The sequence below is a fragment of the Oryctolagus cuniculus genome, chromosome 1 (genome assembly GCF_051225735.1).
Source record: "Oryctolagus cuniculus isolate XC-2025 breed Fujian yellow rabbit chromosome 1, ASM5122573v1, whole genome shotgun sequence".
Lineage (NCBI taxonomy): Eukaryota > Metazoa > Chordata > Mammalia > Lagomorpha > Leporidae > Oryctolagus > Oryctolagus cuniculus.
The window spans coordinates 69,973,659-70,000,195 of record NC_142867.1 but is presented as its reverse complement, the minus strand read 5'-3'; the positions used below and the strand labels follow the sequence as shown (position 1 = coordinate 70,000,195).

General features: G+C 52.8%; 1 protein-coding gene across 24 annotated transcripts in view; it reads left to right on the top strand.

The window, feature by feature from the left end:
• The window catches only part of TENM4 (teneurin transmembrane protein 4), a 1,939,017-nt gene that overhangs the window by 1,697,588 nt on the left and 214,892 nt on the right, over window positions 1-26,537 (top strand). For 22 of the 24 annotated variants that reach the window (XM_089331772.1, XM_089331875.1, XM_070076074.2 and 19 more), the window contains 3 exons: window positions 5,079-5,334; window positions 15,201-15,299; window positions 16,508-16,743. In XM_089331772.1, coding sequence (XP_089187898.1) covers window positions 5,079-5,334; window positions 15,201-15,299; window positions 16,508-16,743 — 591 coding nt within the window. The remainder of the gene's footprint in view (window positions 1-5,078; window positions 5,335-15,200; window positions 15,300-16,507; window positions 16,744-26,537) is intronic. The other 2 variants (XM_051821846.3, XM_051821922.3) reach the window with 1 other exon arrangement.

Sequence of the window (26,537 nt, the reverse complement as noted above, 5' to 3'; positions counted from 1 at the left end):
AATAAGTAAACAGCAAACTCCCAAAGCAAGAATGAGTAGAGAGAAGTGAGAAAGAACAAAGTAACGAACTTCCCCGCGAACTCTCCAACACACTCTCCAACCAACCCACACCACCATGCCGTCTCTCTCCTCCTATATAGTCCTCCACCAATCCGTGCTCTGCTACCCACACGCCGAGCGCGCTGCTCTCCTCCAATCAGGAGCGGCTCTTGCAGCTTATCAAGTTGGTAAGAGGCAGCTGGGTAGAAGCTGTACGCTCCTCTCCCAGTGCCACATTGTGGGAGAGCAGATGCATAGAATAAGTCTTAATTCCAGTAACAGTATAGTCCGAGTTGCTCCCCACACACAGTAATGACCATTTGGGATATGGGCTTCAACAAGTTCATGAAAAATTCATTTTATGAAAAAATATACATAGTTTTATTTTTTTTTGTACCAAAATAAATTTATCATTAAATTTTATTTTCCATGAACTTTTGGAAGTTATGCTTGGAGTTTCTGGATGTCTTATCTATGAGCATCCCAAAGTCAAAGGCAATGTGTATTTTATTTCTGAATCACTACAAATTGAGTGTGTGGTAGCCCTCCTCCTTCTCTTCTTCTTTTTTGCCTTATACTTCTTCTATATGAATTACAGAGACTCAGAAAAGTTGAGAGACTTGCCCCCAATCACACAGATTGTAAGAGAGAGCTAAGACTGACCGTAGTTCTGGGAGACCTTAGTACCTTTGTTTGGGATCTATCCACACACACTGGCTACTTGTCAAGACTGGAGCTCATCCCAATCTCAAAATTCATCAAATCCCTACCCACTGCAAAGGACTGCTTCATGTTGCCGATGGAATGATCCACATCAAGGGCCCTCTTGATCTCGTTTCACCTTAAACCCAGGACAGAGGGGTATGGATCTACGTGGCACAACCTGGTTCCTTCTGACCTACTGATCCCATGCAGAAAGGAGCCTTCCTGTCTGAATGTGTGAATGCCCCATGTACCTGGTCTTGTTCTGATTGTCAGACCCACCGCCATTCTCATCTGTTTCTGATGTGCACATTGAGCTGTGGGCACCCTCCTGAGACCAGGGCACCTGGGAGCCAGCAGGTGTCCAGAGTGGGACTCAGCCGCACTAAAAGATCATGCTTCTGTTGTTTGCCTACTCTTTCTTGCTCAAGGTTTACTGCTGTTATAAATGCTGAAGAGTGATCACCATGGTGACAATGTAGTACTTTATGATTTACTCATTCAACATGCCTTTACTGCACTTACAGAATTAATAGTCCCCATTTTTTAGCCTGACTGTATTCCAGGTACTCTGCTAAACATTTTGCATACCTTATCTCATTTAATTCTCATAGCAATCCAAGAAGGGGAGCTTTATCTCCATTTAGTGATAAGAATCCTGATCCCCAGGGAAGATAACTGACTTGACCAAGGTCACGCAGCTTGTAGAGCCAAAACATGAACTCTGGGCCGTCTCACACCAAAGCCTAGTCCGTGTCTCTTACCCACTGCTCCCCGCAGCTCCATGAAGGAGCCTCAGTGTGATCTAGGTTCAGTGAGATACAGCCAGGAGGCTGCAGTGTACTGAATTTTTGTGCATATAAACATGAAAGAGGGCACCAGCAGCCGTGAATATATCTGAGAACGTGTAGGAAGCAAGAAGCCTGGAAAACCAGGCTTGCAGAACTCAGATAAGCAAGTGGCCTTTCCTGAGAGCTGTGCGTGCAAATAACAGTGAAAGGACTCGCATTTGGGCTTGATTCGGGGCTCGATTCACTTGGTAGCTGTCGCTGTGAGCGGAGGCGGACAGTTGGCATTTATGGCACAGCATTGCACACAGACCAGCGCCTGCTCCCAGATAGCAGGAGGGAAGCAACTGCTCGTGCACGCAGCATGTCCAGCTGCCCGACCCACTGGCTTTCCCGAGGTTGCTTAGGTGTTTACTGAGGGCCTGCCATGCACCAGGCCCAGCTCAGGGCTGCTACAGGGCAAATGGAAATGGATAACACATGGACCCTTGCCTCGGGGCCCAGTGATTGATGCTTGAGCACAGGCCCTGACTCTACCTCCCAGGAAGTGGTGGAGCAGGAGAGGGTGAACGCTTCCATAGATGCACCCACCAAGAAGGGGAAGTGAGCTGCTGGAAGTCACCCAGCAGTAAACAGAAACCAGAAGAGAGCATTCTGCCCTAAGCCATATCCATTTCGTGCACCGTTTTATCCCCAGCACCCAGTTTACAAGACCTGGCACAAAGCAGGCACTCAATAACTGCCGAGTGAGCGAATCACTTCAGAGATCCCTGCGAGAGGGGGGATGCATGCTGGGGCGGTGCGAGATGAAGGGCCCTTTGCAGCCTTGCCCCTTTATCTTCCCCGTGGGAAGCACAAGGAGAATCCCCAGGACCAGGGGGAAACGTGCACTGCTCACTCAGGCAGTCGCGGTTCCTTCCGGGGTGAGCGGTGAGGCAGGGCTCCCATTGCAGAGCTCCCCGTGCAGAGCTCCTCCTTCAGGAACCTGGGCAACACCAAGGTGCCCTTTCTTAAGGTGCTCAGGGTGGAACTGGGGAAGGGAAGGAAGGACCCACAGCTCTGGCTCCAGGCAGGCTCACAGAGGCCTGCATCGGCCTATGGTCTCCAGGCCCCCAGATGGTGTGTCAGTGTGTTTTTCATGCAAACCTACCCTGCAGAACCTTACCCTGCTGCCTCCTGGAGGCAGCAGGATGGGGATGTAGGTAGGCCAGCCCAGGGAAGGAGATGCAGGTGGGAGATATGGGTTGCCTGCTGCAAGTGTTCCAAAGGAGAAGAGAAGTTGGGCAAGGAGAGACCAAGGAAAGCTCCCTGGATGGAGTAGCAGCTGAGTGGAGCATCAAAAAATAGAGAGGATTTGGACCAGAACCTGCCTTGTCGGCATGGGAGAATCTCCTTCTATAAGTTCGTTTTTAGATTTCTGAGCAGGGATCTTATCCTGGAAATCTCATCATTGCAGGACTCTGGACAGTCATCAAGCCAGAGCCTGGTGTCCTCACTTAGTCACAGAGCAAACGTCCACAGGTTGTGGCTGGGACCTCAGGTGCTGCTCCCCTCACTGGGCGTCTTTTTGCTGCCCTTGGCCATGGACCAACAGAGTCCAGGACGGGGCCTGTGTCTCATGCAAAGCCACCAGGTGTCTGATCGACAGAACTCAGGCTATGACTTTACAAGGACCACTCACTATTGGTTGCGTGCCTCAGCCTCCTCATCTATAAAATGGGAATGATGCTACTACTGACCTCTGGGGTTGCTGTGAGGGTAGGAAAGTTGAGGATGTGAAGCACACATGGTCGGCGCTCCAGTAGGTAAGAGGGCAGCAACTATTAATGCCCATGAAGTGAAACCTAGGACAGCGCAGGAGTGAGGACTGAGTCACCCTTCTCTGCTGACCCCTTGCCAACCGTTGGACAGTAGGGGCTCAGTCACTGCCTCTCTCTGCTCTGGTGCCCTGGCCTGCAGCTCCCAGGACGAGCGGCTAAGGGGTGGGGAGGGAAGGCCACCTATCCCTGAGCAGGACCTTCTGCCTGGACAGGTTGTGTTGGCTTCTGGGATCTCTGCTACCCTCGAGGGTCGCCCCCACTGGCTCCCTTCTAGTCCAGGACTTCAGCATTGCACATCTTCCAGGGGGTACCCTTCCCATTGTTTGGGCTTCCTGGGCACCCTTATTGGAACTGGAGGTTCAGCCTTAGCAACTCCCCTGGCCTCTGGTGGAAAGGAACAGCAGGAGCAGGCAGAGGGGGCCGGGGAGAGATGAGGCGGGCAGTATGGATCAGGTTCCGGGGGGCTTTGTCGGCCCAGTGTGGGCATTGTGCTGGAAGTAGCAGCTTGTACAAGGCCGTGAGCCACTCAGAGTGGTTTCTGTTTCTCTGCATCCCTCCCCTGCCTCCTCTCCCCCAGTTCCCCACCAGATCTGCTCTATAACACTTTGCCATAGAAGATTGGATTACCTAAGAAGCAGAGTGACGCGTCGTACACTAAACATATCAGTAACACTGATAGCGTCTCCCACTTGGTTGTGCTTGATGGTTTCCAGAAAGCTGTCTCCTGATGGGAGGGGGTGCACTGCCTCCGGAACACTGCGTCTGCGTCTGCCTCGGTTTGAGTCCCATCCTCTCTCTCTCTCTCTGTCTCTCTCTCCCTCTCTCTTCCTCTAAAATACGTGATTGTTGGCAGAAACAGATGAAGCCAAATGCTTCATAAACTGTGAACCTGGAAACAGCTCCCACGCGACGGCCCGTTCCATTTCCCTCTAGCTCTGTGATCCCCATAATAAACCATTCTGTTTTAGAGATGTGAAGACTGAGGGGTGGAGTGACTTGTCCGTAGTCAGGTACACGTCAGGAGGCAGCATCTGGCCTAGGATCCGATTTCTCGTCTTCTTCACCCTATAGGTTGTTCAGCTTTGAAAGACCCTGTGCTGGGTTGTAGAACAGAGCTTGGCACGCAGTAGGTGCCCAGAAAATCCCAGTGGTGGTTTTTGAGCACCTGGACACCAGCTTGGCTCACGGTACTCAGGGGCTGCCTGATCTAAAACTCCGCCAGTGCCCAGGCGTGCGCCGGCCATGGTCCCGTCCTGGTTTGCCATGGTCTTAGATGGATGACCATCCAAGGGAACTGTTACATAGGAGTGTGCCTCATTTGCCGTGCACTGTTGGACACAGTCAGATGTTCCCAGGACGTTACCGAGGGCTCAGGAAGCAGGTGACTGGCCCCACCCCGGAGCTCCACAACTTCCAGCCCCAAGAAGTCCCCAGGTCTGGGACCACCCTGGAAAACCCAAAGCCTGAAAGTATGAAAGAAACCTGTGCAGCTGGTGACCTGGGCAGTTCATCTTTACTTTGTGCATTCTTGGCTAAGAGAACACCTGTGTCTGCTCCAAGATACAGGTCCAGCACCCAGCGTGACAGGCGCTCAGCGGTAATCGCCTGCTGAATAAGTAGGGATGGCCCACGTGGCTCAGGACACTTGGCCGTGCCCATCGCGCTCACATCCCTGGGACCCCCCCCCTCTCCAGCCAGGGTACAATGACCATGCCTGTTTGTGCCCTAGATCACCCAGGCGGCCTGCAGAACCACCCACGGCTCCGGACCCCGCCGCCGCCACTCTCGCACGCCCACACCCCCAACCAGCACCACGCGGCCTCCATCAACTCCCTGAATCGGGGCAACTTCACTCCCAGAAGCAACCCCAGCCCGGCCCCCACAGACCATTCGCTCTCCGGAGAGCCCCCGGCCAGCGGTGCCCCAGAACCGACGCATGCGCAGGACAACTGGCTACTCAACAGCAACATCCCACTGGAGACCAGGTGTGGGCCGCGAGGGACTGCAGGGCAGGGTGGGGGCGGCAGCGCTGAGGCCCTGGGCCATGTCCCCACCACCCGCTGGGCGCATGGGATGGAAAGAGGCGGTGGGGTGGAGCATAGGAAGAGGGTGGGCTTTGGAATCCTGCAGGCCAAGATGTGGTGCTAGCCGGCTGCTGACCAAAGGTAGGGCCTTGGTCAAGTTCCTGGAGCCTTAGGGGGTTCCCTTCCCATGTCTGTACATCATGAGGAGGCTGGCTGGCCAGGACTGGCACCAGATAAGAGCTGGTGTATGGGAAGGTGTTAGTGTGGCATCCCTTGGGGCAGGCAACTGTACCTTTCTCTGAGATGGTTCTCCACCCTGGGCTGGTGGTGGTGCATAGCACACTCCCGGCTCCCCACCGCTCCTCCTCCCCAAGCAGTCCTTAGCAGGTACACGCCAGCATTTGGTCACAGGGCCTTCCCTGCGTGTCACTCTGTGCAATCCTCACACCTTCATGGGTTTTCTTGTTGGGACCCGCAGGTAGGAGTTTTGGAAGCTGAGAGTAAGACTGTGTTGCTCACTAGCTCAGGGTCGCAGATGGGTAATGCACAGCTAAGATTTGAACCCAGTTTGCCAGACTCTCCTGCATCTCCCGTGTCCCCACCACCACCACCACCACCTCCCTGTGGTCTCTCCTCCTGCCCCCTTCTCCCAGCCTCCCTGTAGCAGGTGTCCCGCAGTCTGAGTTTATAGAGACACCTTCCCTCTGCTTAGCCACTGTTTTTCCAAAATGGAGTTTTGTTGTGATGGTGAATAGTTTCTATCGAAAAAAACTGCAGAAAGGTGTACAGACGAAAGTGAGATTTACCCATCGTCTCACCAGTCTAAGTGCTGTGAGCCCACAGGGCACAGCTTCACCCTACGTTCTCCAAAGGTGAACCGTCCCAGACTGGTGCACGTGGACCCTCTTCCTTCCTAAGGTAGAAGGAAACAAAGGCTTTATTTTCCCAGGCTCCTGTTCTTTGTGCAGAGAACAAAAGTCACAGCACGTTTAAGAAAGTGAAGGTAACCTAGACGTGGAAAGTGACTTCATCTGGCCCTGCCTGACATGTCTCTGTGCTGTTGGCACGTTAACCCTATGGAGTCCAGCCAGAGAACAGCAGCCTCCCCATGTGCCTTTGACTTCTGTAGACGTGTTTTTCCACAAGCACAGTTCTGAGAGATGCAGCCCCCATCAGCACCCTGGCCCCAGTTTCCAGATGAATGTTGTTCCTGCTCATGGGCTTCAGAGTCGTGTGCCCTTTGCCTGTTGCCTCCTTTGGGGGCAGCGATCACAGAACCAGATAATTGTCATCCCGCCCAGGGTTGTTGGACTGGGTCTCCATTTTCCCAGGGTGCTCAGTGAATGGCTTGTGGCAGCAGGAAGCCAGCAGCTAACTGGTGCTTCCTGTTCTCTGTGTGGGCCACGGCCTCCACGCCCTCTTGCTTGGATGTTCATTGTCCTCACTTGCAAGGAAAGTAGCGCTTACTCCTTTGAGCCTCTGGGTTTGCCCAGGGAAAGGGAGCCAGAAGACAAGAGACACAAATGTGGCCCCAGCTCGCCTCTCCTGGCCCGCCAGCCCACGCTCACCTCCCACTTCCATTGCACACACCCTGTGGAACTTTGTCCTCTTTTTCCTTGCATCTTATTACTCAAGCAATAGATGCTCATTATAGAACGGATAGGAAATGGAATAAGGAAAGAAAATCACTATGTCCACCTCCAAAAGGTAACCACAGTTAGCATGTAGGGATATCTTTGAATATGCCATTTTACATGTGCAAATATAACAGAATTACACGTTTAACATTCCGTGTGTTTGGATGTTCAGCAACATTTCCTCCAGGCCCTGGACCTTTTGGGACTCTGCCTCTGCACACACTCTCACACACCCTGCCAGGGCTGCCCTCCTCCTCACCTCTTGTTCTGGCCGCGTCCTACTTATTCTTGAAGCCCCAGCTGAGAAATCGGAGGAAGCCTTCCTCTGTGACCCTAAAGTTCTGTGCATTGAAGGACGGCCTGAAACAGGGACAGGTGCCCAGTACAGCCAGTAACGCAATCAAGATTCTGGCTCTTAACACTGCCTTGGCCTGGTTGATGGCACAAAACTAACTGGGCGCCGTTTAAGAGGGATCAGAGTGAAGTCTGGCAGATGGACTCATCAGCTGTCCTGTTGGTGGGAAGAACACAGGCTCTGAGGGCAGGTGGCTCCTCATTCCTGCCTCGCTTTGACCCTTCGTGGCTGATCTGTGTGTTGGAATCAGACTCCATGCCTTTCAGAGATTAGGAGACAGCACATGAGATACCATGTAGGAATTCACACAGCCCAGTGCCTGCCATCCAGAAGTCACACTAGAAATGGTATTTCCCATTCTTTCGGATAGTTACACTTCCCATATCAACCCCATAAAGAAAAAACTCATTCAAAAATATTTTTTTGGCCACTATGCATCATAAGAGTTGAGAGGAAATAGCAGATTCTACTTCTTCTCTACTTTGGAGGAGGAAGTTTGGCCCCGACGTTCCAGGGCTTAAGTGACTGTGCAGCCAGCGTGGCAAGTTGCTCCAAGCCCAAGTGGCAGGGCCAGACACGCCCTGTGCTCGAACCCTTTCCCTGTTGCTTACTAGCCAGGACCTTGATGGTGGCAGTAACTTCCTGTTCTGATGCTCTGTGTGAGCACAACTAACGAACGACTCCAAAACTTAGCAGAAAGCATTGGTTGATTGGTTAACTTCACCACAAGATTTAGGAGTTGAGGAGAGGCTCAGCTGGGCTGTACTCATGCTCCCTCTGGTGTGGGAGTCAGTCCAGGGCATGGACTGGTCTCAAGGCTCCAGGATAGCTTCACACATACGCCTGACACTTTGGGGTGGGGAGCACAGTTGGAAAGCGGGGACCTCTCGTGGAGTCCTAGCAGGGTTCTTATACTTCATACCCGGCAGCTCAGGGCTCCAGGCACTGAGGTGGAAGTCATCGTGTCTCCTCAAGGTTTGGCCTGAAACTGGCAGTGTCACTTCCATCATATTCTGTCACTCAGTGCAGCCATGGGCCGGCCACCTTCAAGAGTATGGGAAGCAGGCCCCACTTCTCAATGGGACAGGTGCCAAAAAATGTGTAGCCAGCCTTAACCCACCACACCAGCACGTAAGGCTGTTGTAGAAGGGACGTTATGATGGTATCAGCATACAGTCAGTGCTCAAGCATACTACTTACTGTTTAGTGCTTCTTGTGAACTCACTGTTCGCTGAATGCCTAAAATTGTGCCTGGCAAGTAAGGCGGTACAGAGAGCAGACATTTGCAAACAGATGAGCACTGTGGGAGAGGTGAGCATAGGGCATGGGCTGAGGCTTCATTGTCTGTGCTGCACACAACATGGGACTGCTGCAACCTAGTGGGTGTGGGATGATAAATGTTAGCATGCAGGTGAATGAGAGAACGAACAGATGTAACTGGGACTCAAGTGGAGACATGGGAAGGCTCTCCAGGGGCCCTGGCCCTGTGTGGCCCAGGGTTGAAGAGCTAGTGGGAGGCTCCCAGGTGGAGGAGGAGAGGACCGGAGGACCCAAGACGGGCACTGTCTGAGCAAAGCCCTAGGCGTCAAGGGAGCAGGGCCTGTGTGAGCATATGCCTAAACAGCTTGTGCCCAGCCCCATAGAGTGAGGGCCCCTGGTGCCGGAGAAGCAGTCAGAGGCCCTTCCCTAATTGTCTGTGTTGAGAGTCCAAAGTAAATAGCCGAACAGATATCACAGCAGCTGGAGGGATGACCGGGAAGGATTTCGATTTCACGCTGGCAGCAATAGACAGGCCAACAGAAGGTCAAAAGGGAATGAAGCCTTTGGTAAACCCACTCCTCTCTCTGTACTCCCCACAGCTCGGGCACTCCCCGAGGTTAGCTGGATCCCCCCAACAGAGCCCCGCCTGGGCCTACCTGTGCTCCCTGGAGCTGGGCTACGATGGTGCTTTTAGCCCCACAGGTGCATCTGTGATCTGCTGTGGTGGGAGCCATGTGTTCAGGGTCTCCCAAGCCTTGATCCACATTTTCTGCGCTCTGCAACAGCCGACGCTTAATTGATTTCACAGGGACTGTCTGATTAATAACCCTCCCAGCTCCTGTGGAGTGGCTACCAGCCCCGCCTCTGGTTCATCTGATCTCAAGCCTGGGTTGGGAGCCAGAGGAGTGTTGTGTGTTCACAGTGAATTTGGGGAACAGCCCTGCCTGGTGTGATTTCCAGAATGGCCCCCAGTACAGAGAGTCGGGGTGGGAGGTCTTCCTTGTCAGAGAGGGATACTGTCGCAGACCTGCGCGTAAAGCGTAGCACGCTGCCATCCAAGCTGCCTGTGGTCCGTTAAGGGAGACAGACCCATAAGTAAATGAAGGCGGGCATTGCAGGCAGTGCTCACACAGAGGGAATGCTCAGAGCAGAGAGCAAGGTGCAGATCCCTCTGCTTGGGAGCATCAAGTGACAACCATAGCAAACATTCTAGAGCCTGCTTTGGACCAGCCAGGTGCTGTTCTGAGCACTCCATGCATGTTAACCCTTTCATCCTCACACCTCTCCCTTAAGGCGGTGGATCTGGGTCCCCAAGCCACCCCCAGGCTTGATGATTTACCAAGAGAACTCACAGGACTCACGTGTAGCCTTAGTCGTGCCTCTGATTTATTGTGATGAAAGAAAACAAAGCAAAATGAGCATTGGGAAAAGATATACAGCCTCAGTCCAGGGGGCCCAAACTTTCAAACAAGGCAGAAGCTTCCAGAATTCTCTCCCATGGAGTCGCACAGGGTGCACCATATTCCCTCTGCAGCAAATTGTGACAGTGCATGAGGAAGGATGCCCACCCGGGGCTGCTCATGACAGCCTCAATGCCCAGGGATTATCTTGGGAGCTGGTCACACAGTCACTCCTTGCCCAGCAAGTCCTCAAATTCCAAGTTCACGGAAGGAAAGCACAGCCCTAGGGCTTGCACCAAGGAGTTACTCTTAGTGGGGAAGGCACAGTGAGTTGCTCTTAGTGGGGTAGCCCTCCTAGAAGCTGAGCTCCAGATGCCAGCCAAGGGCAGGCTCTGTTAGCAGGCCTCTCAAAGGACAGTGGGCAAGGTCACTGCCTTCACTCTCTATGCAGGAGGCAGAGACCTCCTGCATAGATCTAAAAGCATCTAAAGCACAAAGGATCACATGGGCACAAAGGACCAATGGCCAGAAGGGGCAAGGCCAAGATGCATACCCAGGCTGGCCGGCTCCAGAGCCCATGCACCTCATCGCCATGCAGTGTTGTCTCATTGGTTGCTATTAATTGCTTCTCAGGGAGTGCATTGGTAGGACTTAGAAAGGGGAGAAAGGAATTCTGAGCTGCAGGACAGTTAGACAAAGGCAGGGAACTGGGAGAGAGCTAGGTTCAGGAGAGATGGCAAAGGCCAGGTGTCCTGAGAGCACAGGGGGTGGCAAGAGGATGTGAGGAATGCAGATGGAGGTCAGCAGAGGGGTCTCGAGTTATAGGAAAAGGAGGTTTCAGGGCCTGGTATTGTGACACAGTGAGCTCAGCTGCGGGCATCCCTTTGGGAGCACCGGTTTGAGTCCCAGCTATTCCAATTCCAACCCAGCTCCCAACAACCACCTGGTCCAGCCCCACTGCAGCCATTTGGGGAGTGAACCAGCAATGGAAGATCTCTCACTCTCCCCTTCAAGTTAATGAATTAGATAGTAGCAGGTTTCACTTTTCCCTGGGGACTGGTGATGGTAGAAGTGGAGGTGAGTAGCTTTCCCATATCTTTCTAAACAGAGGATGGGCCATGTATTTATGTGAGAGGCAGAGAGACGGGCAGCTAGAGCTCCCATCCACTGTTTTACTCCCAGATGCCTGCAGTAACTAGGGTTGGGCTGGGGCCAGAGCCAGGAACTCAATCCCAGTCTCCTGCATGGGTGGCAGCAACCCAAGTACTAGAGCCATCACCTGCTGCCTCCAGAGTGCACATTCACAGGAAGCTGGACTCAGGAGCTGGAGCTGGGATTCAAACCCAGGTCTTCTGATCTGGCACACAGGCGTCTTAACCCCTAGGCTAAAACCCCACATCCAGTCTCGCCTTCTAAAAGGATCACTGTGGCCTAATTCATTTTGTTGTTGTTGTTTCTTTGTTCATTCATTCACTCAAATACCAGCAGGTCTGTATCTAGCTCTTTGTGTGGTCTTGGCTGAGTCACTGACCCCCCTGCTATAGAACATGGGGGTGATCCCTGCCTGTCCTCCCACTGAGAGTCAGCTGCCAGGTGGCTTGCCCAGGGCAGATGCATGGTCCATGGCAGGGGGCTCGTTGTGGCGATGTTCCAAGAACCGCTTCCTTCTCCAGAGCCATTTGCTCAGTCCTTGTGCTCCGCAGCCTTGAGCTAGGAATTGGGGCCCCCAAGTTTTGGATTCAGTCTGCTCTGGGTCAGAGAGAGGGGACTGGAAGCCCCAGCTTGGCAGCTCGGGGACTAGGCCAAGGCTTCCCGCAGATCCAGTGCCATCTGCACTCTCAGGGCTGCTAGAGCAGCACAGCTCTTGGCTGGACTCCCCTCTCCAAAGACACAGTAACCTCTTCCTCCTCCTCTCACTCACTCGCTCGCTCGCTCTCCCTCCCTCCCTCCCTCCTTCTCTTTTTTAAGATTTATTTATTTATTTATTTATTTGAGAGACAGAGTTACAGAGAGAGAGGGAGAGACTGAGAGATCATCCATCTGCTGATTCACTCCCCAAATATCCACTACAGCCTGAGTTGGGCCAGACTGAAGCCAGGAGCTTCTTCCAGGTCTCCTACATGGATGCAGGGGCCCAAGCACTTGGGCCATCCTCTGTTGCTTTCCCAGGCCCATTAGCAGGGAGCTGGATCAGAAGTGGAGCAACCAGTGGCCCTATGGGATAACAGCACCGTATGTGGTGGTTTTACCCACTGTGCCCCTGTGTCGGCCCCTGCACTAACTTTTCTGAGAGGCAGCTCGGGGCTGTGAGGTCACAGAGAACTGGTATGAGTCTCATCTCTGCCTTCCTTGTTGAGTGACCCTGGGCTGTCACTTAGCCTCTATGGACCTCAGTCTCCGTAATCTGGAAATGAGGTGATAACACCCACTCTTGTGAAGGTCAGAAGTGTCAGGGGCCTGTCCCTGAGGTCGCAGCAGCCAGTGCGGGCCTGTGACCCAAGGAGGGCTTCTCAGCTCAGGGTCCTCCTCGAGAAGTCCTCATTAGCTTTTGCTTCTCAGATGGAGAGATCACTCAGTGTCAGAGGTGGAGCACAGGTTAGGAAATTGAGGGAAGAGCCTTGAACCTGGGGTCAGGACACTCAGGTCTAAGTTGTAGCTCTGTCACTGACAGCAGGGCACATGGTTCTCTGAGCCTCAGTTTCCTCATCAGTTAAATGAAACCAAATAATTTGAGCCAGAACCAAGTTTTAGCAGTACAGGAGAAGCCTGTTTCAGAAATAGCATTCTAGCCGGCGCCGTAGCTCAATAGGCTAATCTTCCGCCTTGCGGCGCCAGCACACCGGGTTCTAGTCCCAGTCGGGGCACCGGATTCTGTCCCAGTTGCCCCTCTTCCAGGCCAGCTCTCTGCTGTGGCCCGGGAAGGCAGTGGAGGATGGCCCAGGTCCTTGGGCCCTGCACCCACGTGGGAGACCAGGAGAAGCACCTGGCTTCTCGCTTCAGATCAGCGTGATGCGCTGGCCGCAGCTCACCTGCCGCGGTGGCCATTGGAGGGTGAACCAATGGCAAAGGAAGACCTTTCTCTCTGTCTCTCTCACTATCCACTCTGCCCGTCAAAAAAAAAAAAGTAGCATTCTGCATAGCCACGCTCAGCAAGTGCACACATCACCTCCCCTTCTGACATGATCTAAATGGTAAATGCCTGAGCTAGCACGAGGGTGCAGGTTCTTGCTGAAGATCAGACACCCTGTCTCTCTCTCTAGAAATCCTTTTTTTAAAAAAATTATTTATTTTATTTGAAAGAGTTACAGAGAGAGAGGGGAAAAGACAGAGAGGGGGGGATCTTCCATCCACTTGTATACTCTCCAGGTGGCTGCAATGGCCAGGGCTCGGCCATGCTGAAACTGGGAGCCAGGAGCTTCTTCCAAGTCTCCTGTGTGGGTGGCAGGGGTCTAACACCGTAGGTGGCAGGTGTCCAACACTTGGGCCATCTTCAGCTGCTTTCTCAGGTGCATTAGCAGGGAGCTAGATTGGAGGTGGAGCAGCCAGGACGTGAACCAGAGTCCATATGGGATGCCAGCACTGAAGGCAGCAGCTTGATCTGCTACTCCACAGGGCCTGCCCCTCCTCTAGTCTATTTCATTGCTTCCCCCCTTATCCTAACAGATCTGCACATTGGGGAGACAGTTGTAGTCAGCTTTTTCCCTTTGTCAAAGTAACTGTTTCTTTTCAAATTATCAAAGTTAAAATAAAAATCACTCAATTCAGGCACTCAGTAACCCCCATCGTTAACATTTTGATCTTTATTCTTTCCTGTGAATATTTGTTTCTGATTGTTTCAAGGGATAGCTTTGACTCTCCGGGAGCACAGTCGCAGCCTGGTGATGCAGGTGTGATGGGGGACATGCCTGCCTCGGGTCCCAGGGAGGCATCCGGAGCTCTTGGGCCTGCTCACCCTGGGCCATGCAGGCTGTGGGGAGACCAGAAATTCCCTCCTGAATTGCTGGAATGTCATCTGCTGCTGACTTCAATGAAGCACCAACTGTATGCCTGCTATAGGCTAGGCACACTCCCCTGGTATACCCTGAATTCAGAAGTAGAAGGCAGCAAGATATTACAAGACCTTGTGGGCTGAGGTAGGGACTTTGGTTTTGTTGTAAAAGGCTTGTGTTGAGAGCACAGATGTGATCTGATCCAGGTAATACTTTGGGTTCCATCAAGGGGGGCGATTAGCCCTTTTAGGGAGTCTTAGGCTCAAGGGTCAGGGAATGGGAAATCCAGGACCCAAACCCACAGCAGTCTGGACTCAGGGCTGTGTGGCCTCCCGCTAGGCCACCCGGCCTACCCTCAGCAGGGTCACCTGCCTGGAGGTGGAAATAGAGCCTGTCTGTGGGCTGCCAGGCCCCGCTGCTCCTCCCTTGCTTCGTGGGAGGCCTTGGGGCTCAGATCCCTGCCACCCCTGCAGTGCTTCATGGCTGCTTTGTGGCCCCGGCTGCTCAGCAGTGTTTCCTTGTGCCCTCTCTGTCCCCTGGGCTGTTCGTGGAATGGAGCTTGCAGGAAGCGGGGGGCAGCCCAGCTGTGTGCAGCTCTCTGGGTGACCCTGGACTCCAGTTGGAGACCCAGTGCTCTAGAAGACACTGGTCAGAAGTGCTTGACTTCCTTTTTCTTCAGACCAGGAAAGGGAGTGTCTCCAGCTGCTGTTTACACAGACATAGGCAGCATCAAGTAGAGGAGAAAAGCGCAGGCTTTGGAACCAGGCAGCCCTGAGCTTGGATTCCTACCTTGCCCCTTGCTGGCTAGTGACCTTGGCAAGTCCCGTTTCCTGTCCACATCTCAGTGTTCTCATCTGTGTGAACATGGGGGTAACTTGGCCTTTGGTGAAGGTTGGAGAGAACGGATGTAACCTGCCTAGCTCAGTGCCAGAGCCGTGTCAGTCTCCCATCAGGCAGAGCTGTGAGTGATGGCGCACGACTCCCAGGCCTTCGGGTTTGTACAGCAAATTGCTCCCTCCGGCTGCTCTGTGCCAGGTGGAGCCCTTGCACATGTGGCTTGCACACCGACCCATCGCTGGCCTCACGCACGGCTGCACCAAACAGCCACTTGGTGTGTTTCTCTATCCCCCCCTTCATCGATGCATGCATGACTCATGGCTTCATTCATGTCTCCATGTGTGCGTAGAAACCTAGGCAAGCAGCCATTCCTAGGGACATTGCAGGACAACCTCATTGAGATGGACATTCTCAGCGCCTCCCGCCATGATGGGGCTTACAGTGACGGGTAGGTGACATTCCCATGCTCCTCCCCCTGTGTGTACTTCCCCCTGGACCCCTGTCCCCGCATGCCGACCCTGAGACCTTTCCCTGGGCTCTCCTGGGGGAGGTGATGCCCTGTTGCATGCTGGCCCCAACATCCCTGTTCACCTTGGAGCACCCTGTCCCCCAGCATATTAACAGCCGTCTGCTTAATATGCAGCTCCTGGCATCTCATTGGCTGCTTTCGCCATTCTGGAAACCATCTCATGTAGCAGTTATTTTGGTGGCTCAGGCCCTGTATTGTGTGTACTCTCACCCTGAGTGTGTACTCTGGGACCCCAGGCATCTTGTATCCCAACAGGGGTGGGGGCACCCTGAGACTTTGGGGGGTTATAGGCCCACTTCCTGGGCCAGGTGCGAATCCTCCCATGGCTGCAGTGAAAGCCAGGATCTGAAGGACTTCCGGACACCTGGTTTGGCCACAGCCATGTGCTTTGACCATGCGCTGCTGGGCGGTAGGATGCAGTTGTCCATCTGTCCCCGTGTATAGCTTCTGCCTGGGGCTCGCTCGCAGCTGTCTGGCTTCCAGGCAGAGAGCGTTTGCTGCCATTGGCCATGGAACAGTCACTAGTGGATTCTTGGCTGTGCCCAGAACTTAGTGGGAGTTTCCTTACAGCAACTCTAGTCAAGACCCCTTTAGAAAGATGGGCATTCCAATCCTCAGCCAAGATACACTGGCAATGTAGGTATTGGAGGAGAGGAAAACCTTAGGTCCCATTCCCTTCGGGGGTGTTTTAGATACTTGCCAAGTGATTATAATAATTTTAGAGAATAAGGAGCTTGTTCCTCAGCACACAGCATCCCACACCCATCCATTCCCAGGACGAGGACCTCACTGGCATCCTCTGTTGAGCTGGCCACACCTTCTGCCTCGAGCTGGGTGGGTCTTCCCACAGGCAGGGCTGTCCCATCCGTGTTCTGTGGAGCCGTGTCTTCGTGAGCCCTGTCCTGTGGTTTGGTCCACGGCTCTCCCTTTGCTCGTCCCTGCCGTCTTCGCTGTGGTGACTTCTCTCTCTCCCTCCCTCCCTCCCTCCCTCTCTCTCTCCTCTCTCTCTCTCTCTCTGTGCAGGCTCCTCTGCATGCTTCTCCACTGCTGCCTCTGTCTTGCAGGTGGAGCTGGGCGCCCGGTCGTTCGGCAGAGCCTGACGCCATCTTGCTTCTCTCCCTCCACAGGCACTTCCTCTTCAAGCCTGGGGGCACCTCCCCGCTCTTCTGCACCACCTCGCCAGGGTACCCCCTGACGTCCAGCACAGTGTACTCGCCCCCACCCCGCCCCCTGCCCCGCAGCACCTTTGCCCGGCCAGCCTTCAACCTCAAGAAGCCCTCCAAGTACTGCAACTGGAAGTGTGCGGCCCTGAGCGCCATCGTCATCTCGGCCACGCTGGTCATCCTCCTGGCATACTTCGTGGGTAAGCATCCCTCACCCCAGCTGCCCTCGGCTCCCCCCTGGCCCAGGGGTTAGCAACCAGGCCTCTGTCACAGCCACCAAAGCACACAGAGTGGGCCACGCAGCCCTGGAGAGCTGGCCCGGCCCATACCCCACACAATCCAGGCCAGCTCTTTAGAGCCCTCTTCTCTCCCCTTGGCAGTTCCCCCAAGAAGGGAGCTTAGCCCTGCCCTGTATTTGTTGGGTGCCTGCCTTGAATGTATGCACTCAGTGAGCCTGGCCTTTGCGGTGCGGGCGATGGCGTGTGTATCATGGATTGCAGTCACTGCACATGAAATGACAAGTTGGAGAGGATGCACGGCAGACAAGCCTCTCCAGTCAGTGCTGCATGGCTTCCAGGGGGAGTGAGGAACAGGTGGGGTGCCCTGGGTTTGGAGGGAAATGGCCAGGAAAGCATGTTTGAAGGGGAAGGGCCTGGCAGGCGGTCTGCGAGTACTGGCGAGCCCATGATGGGTGCCATCATGGCAGGGGCTGAGGGAAGTTTCAGCAGAGGGAAACGGATTCCAGTGGGTCACCAACGCTGGCTGAGGGAAGGGATAGACCCAGAGCAACTCTGGCTGTGCACGTCTTATCTGATCCCAGATCACGTACAAGGATACGGCAGTCTCCTCCTGACCCTCTGCCTGCCTGCCCGGCTGCCACAGGGCGGCTCCCACCATGTGTTCTCCTGATGCGTGTCCTAGCACTTGGCTTTCCTACCTCTGGCCTCCTCCCAGCAAAGATGCTAACCTGTAGAGACCTGTGGGTGTGGTGTTGAGTGGGCTGGCCTATGTACATCAGCCTGCCAGCGCAGGCATCCAGGGGGTGGTTGGCTTCACCCTCCGTGTCCTGTGCAGTCGTCCACTCCTCTGGCTCTGAGACCCAAGGCTCGAGAAGGCCTTGAAATCGTGCCGAGGCATTCTGTGATATTTCTGTAAGCAAAAGGGATTTCTTCAGTACCAGCGCAGTAAATCAAAATAGAACTAACTCGCAGACGTCAAAGGAAGACAGAGTGCCTTGTAATAGTCATTGTGGATGAAGAAAAGGGGCTGTCGTGAGAGGTAGTGAGTGCTGTCACCAGGAATGATTAATACAGCAAGAGCCACCACTTCTCCAGGACGTGGAAAAGAGATTCCACATGGATGGGACTATGGGTGATGTAAGCTAGAAAACCACTTTTCTCTCAAGATGTCTGCATTTCATAAAAATGAGTCATCAGAAAGATGCCACTCCTACACATACATGGCGAGACCTTTTTGTGTTGCAGGCTACACTAAGCTGCCTCAAAAGTGTCAGGTCCCTTTTCCTCTCGTGAACATTAGGTTAGAGAATTTCACGGCTCCACAGCCTGCAGGGCATACATGTCGCATCCCTTTTTCTGTGATTGATTAATTGTTGCTGCCTGGAGAGCTGTGTTGAGAAGAATGCTGAGGCTGCATCCATATTCGATTGAATAGAATCCATGTGATTGATTAGTGATGTCTGTTGTGGTCACAGGGGTGGAGAATATGGATGACTTCCCAGGTATTTGCCATTCCTGCTCTGGGTCATTGGATGGAAGGAACAGCCAAACAGGGAGAGGTCAGAGATCCATCCAGGCTTTGTGAGAGGTGCATCATTCATGTAGATTAGGTTTGAGGGTCCAGGTACCATCACCTGGCATGATATTTTCTTATAGCACCACCAGGACTTTGTCCTCAGCAATAACTGGTACAGCTCTTGCTTTTGACTGACACTATCATTCCTAAGTGAGTGGACTTTTGGACAGGCAGTGTCACTGTTGAAGAGTCAGGTGGTTTGCTACACTTGAATGTCTACTTGTTTTGCATTGAACTCTTGAGGTTTTAGGCTGTGTGGTCTAGTTCCAGGAGAGAGAGTGAATATTAACATGATTAAAATCTCTTGTTTTCCATCCCATGGGCTTCTTCCTCTCCCACTGAATGAGAATACAAGGCCACTCTTCAACATCTAAAAAAGGGGCTACTGTGTTAAGTAGTGAGCTCCCTGTCATAGGAGGGGTACGAATAGAACTCAGTAACCACTTAGCAAGAATTATATTCAAGCACTGGCTGGGAGTTTTTAATGTGTGATCTTTAATTATCCTTCCAACATTGACAGTCCTTGAATTAATGATTTTGCAAATTTTATTTTTAATTCAGAAAACCCTAGGGAGTACTGGGTTTAAACAGGCACCATGATAAGTGCTAGGGTTAAAGAGATCATCCCTACCCTTAGGGTGTTTGTAGCTTAAAGGAGGTGACAGCCGCATTAGCAGGTGACTGAAGCAGGGACCTATCTACACAGCAGCTCAGGGGCCCCAGCCAGGAGGACCAGAGAAGGCCCTTAGGAGTGGGGATGCTGGAACTGAATCTCAAAGTAGGAGCTAGCTGGAAGTAGACATCCAGGAAGGCATTTCAAACCAAGAGAACTTTCAGAGACTTGAGAGAGGGATGTGGTGGCGAAGAAATCTCCTGTTTGCAGCATTTGAAGGGTGTGGCAGCCAGTGTAGACGTGTTGCATCCAAGTATGAAGACCAACTTGCAGGTCATGTTGTGGATGGTGCGGGGTGGGCTTTAAGCAGCATGGGACATACTCGGTTTTTTATTCTAGAAGAGGGTAGAGGCAGGAAGCAGCAGAAGGTGGACTGCTCTCGAAACCATTGTACACCAGCCAGGGAAAGCTGAAGGCTTCGTCAGCCTTGACAGTGGCAATGCAGGTGGACAGGGATGCAGACCCAAGGTCAACAGGGGAGATTTGGTATCTCAGGTTCGAGTAGATGGTTCATTTGATAAAGCGTCCTTGCCCCAAATAAATATGACCTTTCATAAAACGCTGTCAGTGTAGAAGCATTAGGCCTGGGCCCTGGATGCCACAGCCGAGGATCAGGCCAGCCAGGCAGACCGGAGGCCTCCTCCTGTTTGTCAGCCAGGTGTTGGGGAGGAGCGCCGGATTCTGCTCCCAGCTCTGCCACACAGCAGGTGTCACCGGGGGCAGCTCCTCTGTCTGAGTTCCGACTTCCTGCTAGAGAGCATAGGCGCGGTCCTTAGCGGAGAGGACTGGCTGTGGCCGGAGGAGGCAAACGCGCTGCGGGCAGGAGGTCCACCCCACCTTTGTTCCGTACCGGAGGCCGAGGCCGCAGCCTTCCTGATCTCCCCACATCTGGGCGAGAGGGGCCGGGCCGGGCCTCCTGCTGCTTGGCCAGAGTGACGGGCTAGGGAGGAGCTATCCATTATTAAAAATCAAATTAATTGTCTCTGCCAAGCACAAATATCCTTAACAAAGACTTCTTTTCCAGGGGACCAACTGATGTAATCAACCAGCACCAGCACAGATACTTAATTAGATTTTTGATGAAAAATTGTGTTTAATTTCAAGTATAATCAATTATTAATTACTGTAATGAGTGAGTCTGACTGGGTTTACTAATTAACTCATTTAAAAATTATGAATCACCTTTTCATTTATAATTATTTGCTCTGTCCTATCACGTTCTGGATGAGAACTGCATCGTCTCCCCACAGAAGGGGGCAGCCAGGACAGAGAAGGGAAAAGAATTTTCCTTGTGCTGGTATCCACCCAGGGCTGCCGTGTCTGCACCATTGTCCCGACGCATCCCTTTGGCATCCAGCTTTAGCTGAGAAGTTTCTGGAGAGGCCAGCAGGGGTGACCTTTCAGTTAGGGTGAGGAGACAACTCCTGGTGTTTTCATGGGAACGTAGAGAAACTGCAGTGAGCACCCAGCACCACCCCTATCCCCCACCCCCACCCCTGGCATGGACAGCGCCTCGGGCCTTGCCTTGGCCATCTCCAGCTCTCTGGGGGTGTTGCTTGGCTGTGCTGGCCTGGATGGGACTCTGGGGAGGACCCCACCCAGCTGTGGGACCTGTTCAGAGAGACAGCACCCCCCAAAGGATGTCTTTTCTGAGCAACAGCCACCGAGGTGAAGGTGTGGGGCACTCGTGAGTCTTCCAATACCCTGCCCTTTCTGTTCTGCGGAAATCTGTTGGCTGAATGAACTACAGGAAGGGAGAGTGCTAAGAGGAGAAGGTTGGTTTCAGGTCAAATTGTGAAGCTGTTCTGATGTTGGTAGCATTTAATTGTTTATAAAATAGTTTCACTTACAAAAGGTATGGTGTAGTAGTAAAAATGGCCTTGGTCACGGCTTCTCGTTACTGCTAAGAGCAGTTAGCTTTGCTCGTGTGCTGTCCACATGTTCGTTCCTTCCTGTCTTTCTTTCTTTTTTTTTAAGATTTTATTTATTTATTTGAGAGGTAGCGTTACAGACAGTGAGAGGGAGAGACAGAGAGAAAGGTTTTCTTTCCATTGGTTCACTCCCCAGATGGCTGCAATGGCCAGAGCAGCACCGACCCAAAGCCAGGAGTCTGGTGCCTCTTCCCGGTCTCCCATGTCAGTACAGGGGCCTAAGGACTTGCACCATCCTCCAGTGCTTTCCCAGGCCATAGCAGAGAGCTGAATTGGAAGAAGGGCATCCAGGACTAGAACCGGCACCCATATTTGTTTGAAAGTCAGTTACAGAGAGAGGAAGAGACAGAGATCTTTCATCCGCTGGTTCACTTCCTAGATGGCCACAACAGTCAGGGTCAGGCTGGGAGGAAGCCAGGAGCCAAGAGCTTTATCCGGGTCTCCCACATGTGATCCAAGCACTTGGGCCATCTTCTGCTGCTTTCTCAGGCCATTAGCAGGGAGCTGGATCAGAAGTGGAATAGCTAGGACATGAAACAGTGCCTGTATGGTTTGCTGACATCCCAGGTGATGGCTTAGCTCACTATGCCACCACGCCAGCTCCCACACGTCCTATTCTACTCTAAGTATTGTGTTTGATATTCTCACTGAAATCTCCTAATGATCCCATGGACTCTCATGGTCCCATTTACAGATAAGACCACTGAGACCCAGTGAGCTTAGGGAGTGAACTCACTGTCACATGGTGATGTTGGCCTGGTGCTCTTCCCAGCCCCAGCTACTTTGACTCTTAAACTGATGATTATACTTTTTTTTCCTGAGTTCAATGTCTGAATCCTTATGCTGTATGTTTCCCATCTTAGCTTTTGGTTGTTTGCAGTTTGTCTTTGTGCCTAGCATTGGGCCAAGCCCATCATGTATATCTCTCCCTTGACCATCCTAACAATTTTGTGGCGTGACTATTATCTTCTAAGTTGGGAACCTGAAGTGCCAAGAAGCTGGCCCCTTGCCAGGGTCATACAGTCAGGAGAAGGCACAGCTGGGATTCCTGGCTGGGCTTGAGAGTTCAAGGCCCTGCTTTCAGCCACTGTGCTGCTGGACCGGGGCTTTGTCATATTGACAGAGAATCTCAGCACCCAAGTTTAGGCCCTGGGTCCGTCGCTTACTGACCGTGAACTTGGACCAATTGCTTCAGCTCTCTGAACCTGTGTCTGCTTTCTTTATAATGGGTGGGCTGGAATGACGAGCCCGTTTCACAAAGGAAACCCACAGGTGGCAGCATAGTTGATCATGTAAGTTGTGAAAAACAGCCTGCTTTTCAAATCGCCTGTTTCCCTACTTTGTGACACTAGGCTGGTCTACGTACCCTCTGTGGGCCCCAGTTTTCCTGTCTGCAAACTGAGACAAATAATACTGGGTACTCTGCAGGGTTGTTGTGAAATTCCAGAAGAGATCATCAGCATAAAGTACTTAGGCCGCTGCCTGGCACCAAGTTCACACTGTGTGAATGTTACATTCCAGTATTATCAATGGCGTCATTAGCAGAATTAGCATTTGCCACCAGTCCAAGAGCTTTAGTAACTCTTGAATGAGGACCTGGGCCAGGCCAGTCTGCCCACGGCGCCTGCAGGCTCCCCTGTCCGTGTCAGTCACAAGGGCAGCAGAGAGAACAAGCAGGGGAGCTGTCAGAAAGCATTTGTAGGGACGTCTCACTGTTCCAGAAAAGCAGCTGTGCAAGAATCGTCACCTACAAAGCGCCACACGTCATTTCTTTAACTAGGACAAAAGCTGATTTTGCTTCACTGATAGTCACCTCTTTCCAGATAAAACCGACAGCTTCCCTTGCATTCCGAGGATGTGAAAAGCAGATGGTGAGTGCCACAGAGGAGCTGATATCCGGAGGCCTCTTCAAGCACCCGTCTGGCCAGATAGGCCCTTGGAATAGGAGACTTGAAAGACTTGTTATAGGAAAGACAGCAATGCCGTTACGCTGTAACAAGCACCCACGATCACCCCAGGATGCTGTTTCTTCCGGCACCAGGGCCCAGTCCACCCTGGCACCCAGCAGGTGCCGTGTGCTATGAATCTCTAAGGCAGTGTGGTGTTACTGGGCAAGAGGACAGATTTGGGTCAGTGGTGGACATCTCAGCTGCCACGCTCCAGCCTCAGTTTCTTCATCTTACGCCCTTGGGAAGGCTACTGCGCAGGTGGAGTGACAGACTCCTGGGGAACCACAGGGCCCATGAGAGAGGACATGGCCCTTGCTGGAGACCTCAGAACATTGTCATTATCGCTCCCTGGACCTCAGCTCTCTCAACCCACAGTGTGGTGGGAGTGGGTGATCCTACAGGGTCCTCCGGGTCTAGAGGTCTCTACCTGTGGGAAATTAGGCCAGGACAAATAGTGGAGTCAGAAGTAAGGTCTGGATATCCACAGTGCAACATTCCAGCACGCTTGGTAGCAATGAGTAGCAACGTGGGATCCTTCGCAAAATTAGGTCACATTTTTCACCTCTACCCAAAGCTGATCAGGGATTGCAAGGAGAACCGTGGTGGGAAGTGGTGATATAGTTTAACTTATAAGTGTGAATGTTGCTAAGCTGAATCACTGCTGTTCAAAAGGTGGCTGTTAGAGGGCTTTGCTTATTGGAATATTACTGCAATTCTTGGTCTGGAAGAGCCAGGGTCTTCCAGTTTGTGAGGCACCCTGGGGCTCTGAGTGTGATTTGCATAGAGCCCTGTAGGCTGTCTGAGGACCGTGAACTTCCTGTGCAACCTGGAGGTCAGTGTGGCAGCATCCAGTTAGAAGAGCTCGCGGACTTGCATGCCCTTTGAGGGCTGTTGCTCAATCCTCCATCCACTAATGTCTCACTCTGCCGAGTCCTTGGTCTCTAGCATAAAGCTAGGCACTGAGTAGCTGTGCCCAATGAGGCTTGATTGAAAAAAGACCTTGTGACGTGGTTAAACCTGCCAAGGGTAGTCCAGGCAGAACAGGATGAGCAAAAGCATGGTGGCCGCAGTGTCCATCCTGTGTCCTGGGGCTGAAGTACAGGACTTGTGGTCAGTGAGATGTTAGAGAGGCAGGCCAGTGTGACTGTACCTGCCCCTCTCATGCCCTCCCTCTGGGTCAGCTCATGCAGCATCGAGATCACAGAAGCGCAGGCCTGTTGCACTTGGGGCCAGGAGTTACTGGTGAGAAGTAAGCCTCATTTTCTCACCTTTCTCTGCAACAGCACATCAAGCCTTTTGGACAGAATCCCTAGACTTGACTTTATAACCCAAACAAGGGGGAATGGAGATGACTGAACTTGGTCTTTTAGGAGACAGAAGAAGCGATAAAGATACAGGATCCTATATTAACACCTTTCTCTCCAAGATTGGTTCCTTCATGCTGCTCTGTGGGAACCGCTAATAGCAAGATGGATGGGTGGGTGGATGGGTGGATTGATGAATCGATAGATAATAGATAGATAAATGGTCGGTGTTACACACCCCAGACTGATATCTTCCACCTCCCCAAAAGGACGACTTCCAGACCAGCATTGCTCTCTGCAGCTGAGTGAAGTGCTGCCTTGGAGAAAGGGTGAGACTTGCTCTAGGGGGTTGCAGGGGCCACAGCCAGACCCCAGGGGCAAGAAAAGGCTGAAAGTGGCTCATGAGGGAAGGCTTTCTTTTTCCCCCCAGCAGGAGCGCTCCCCCTGTGGAGTGGGCTATCTCTGGGAGGACCGTGTCTGGGAGGAGAGGGGGATGTGGCGTCCCAGACTTGGTCCACCCACGATCTCGAGGGTATCATCCTCCTGCCAGTACCCACCCTACTACCTGGCCAAGGGCTTTCCCTCTTCTAGCTGTAGCTTCCTCATCAGTAAAATAAGAATAAAAACAAACCAACAAACAGAAGACGAGGTGAAGGTATTAAGCCACTCAGCGTGTTTCAACTCAGCATGAGAAAAAGACTTTGCAGTTTGGTAGCAGACTTCCTGACAGTGGAAGTGTTCAGGCAATGGGTTGTTGGGTTTGTTTGCCTGCGAAGTATGCTTGGTTTTTTTATTTGGAGGAGGGTTTAATAAAGAGACTAATTATAAAAGCAAGGCAGTCTCTCAAGGAACAGTACTACCCTAGTCTCACCACGCCAGGAGACTCTACTACCTGTAGGCCAGATGGGGCAAGGGAGTGGGTGGTGGTGACCAGAAGCTGCAGAGAGTAGCCACCAGAGAGGGCCTTCTGACAGAGCCCAAGGGAACCCATGGGCCCAGGCTGCGTGAATGGGCCTCCCCAGCCACAGAGCAGGGTGCAGAAGGCTAGAGAAGGAATCCGGAATCTGATGGGGACATCAGCCTCCCTGCCTTCCATAGCCATTTCCTTAGTGCTGTGCTGGGCTCTGCCTCCAGTTCCAGGGGCCTCCTGCTAGGACTGAGCCCCAAACCACTCCTGCATAAGTCTTCCTTACCGTCACTAGGCCGGGACCCTGCTATGTTTTTGAAAGACGCGGAGTGTGGGGAGCAGCCCGGACTAGACTGAGTTACTGGAATTAAGACTTATTCTATGCAGCTGCTCTCCCACAATATGGTGCTGGGAGAGAAGTAAACAGCTTCCGCACAGCTGCCTCCAGTTCAACCAATAAACTGTAGGACTTGCTCCTGATTGGAGAGCAGCATACTCGGCGTGTGGGCAGCCGAGTTGGGATTGGCGGAGGAGGACTATAAAGGAGGAGAGAGACGGCATGCACCAGGAACATCTATGGGGAACATCTAAGGGGAACATCTAGCTGAAGGAACACCTGTGCAGCCCCCAGAGAGCCGGCCGGCGGTGTGCCGCTCCCCTGCGGAAGTGGGGAATGTGGCCAGGGGGAACTGCCCTTCCACGGAGGTGGAAGGGATAGTAGCCAACCCGGGAAGAACCAGCAGCAAACCCGGGGAGGGCCGAGCAGACGAAAGAACAGCGCAGGGTCCTGTGTCGTTCCTCCACGAAGACGGGGAGCGACAGTGGAGACTGAGAGGGAGAGGCAGAGACAGATCTCCTATCCTCTGGTTCACTCCCCAGTTGCTCAGAACAGATGAGACTTGACCAGCCCGAAGCCAGGAGCCCAGAACTCAGTCTGGGTCTCTCATGAGGCTGGCAGGGATCCAAGTACTTAAGCCCTTATCTACTGCCTCCCAGGGTGCACATTAGCAGGAAGCTGCAATAGGAAGCAGAATCAGGATCTGAACCCAGGTGCTCTATTAAGGGATGCAGGGATCCCAAGTGGCATTCTAACTGCTGAGACAGATGTGCACCCCCCAGACACTGCTTTTTTTTTAAAGATTTTATTTATTTACTTGAGAGGTAGAGTTACAGACAGTGAGAGGGAGAGACAGAAAAAAAGGTCTTCCTTCCTTTGGTTCACTCCCCAAATGGCCGCAACAGCCAGAGCTGCACCAATCCAAAGCCAGGAGCCAGGTGCTTCTTCCTGGTTTCCCATGCAGAGGCAGGGGCCCAAGGACTTGGGCCATCTTCTGCTTTGCCAGGCCATAGCAGAGGGCTGGACTGGAACAGGAGCAGCTGGGACTCGAACCGGCGCCCATACGGGATGCCAGCAC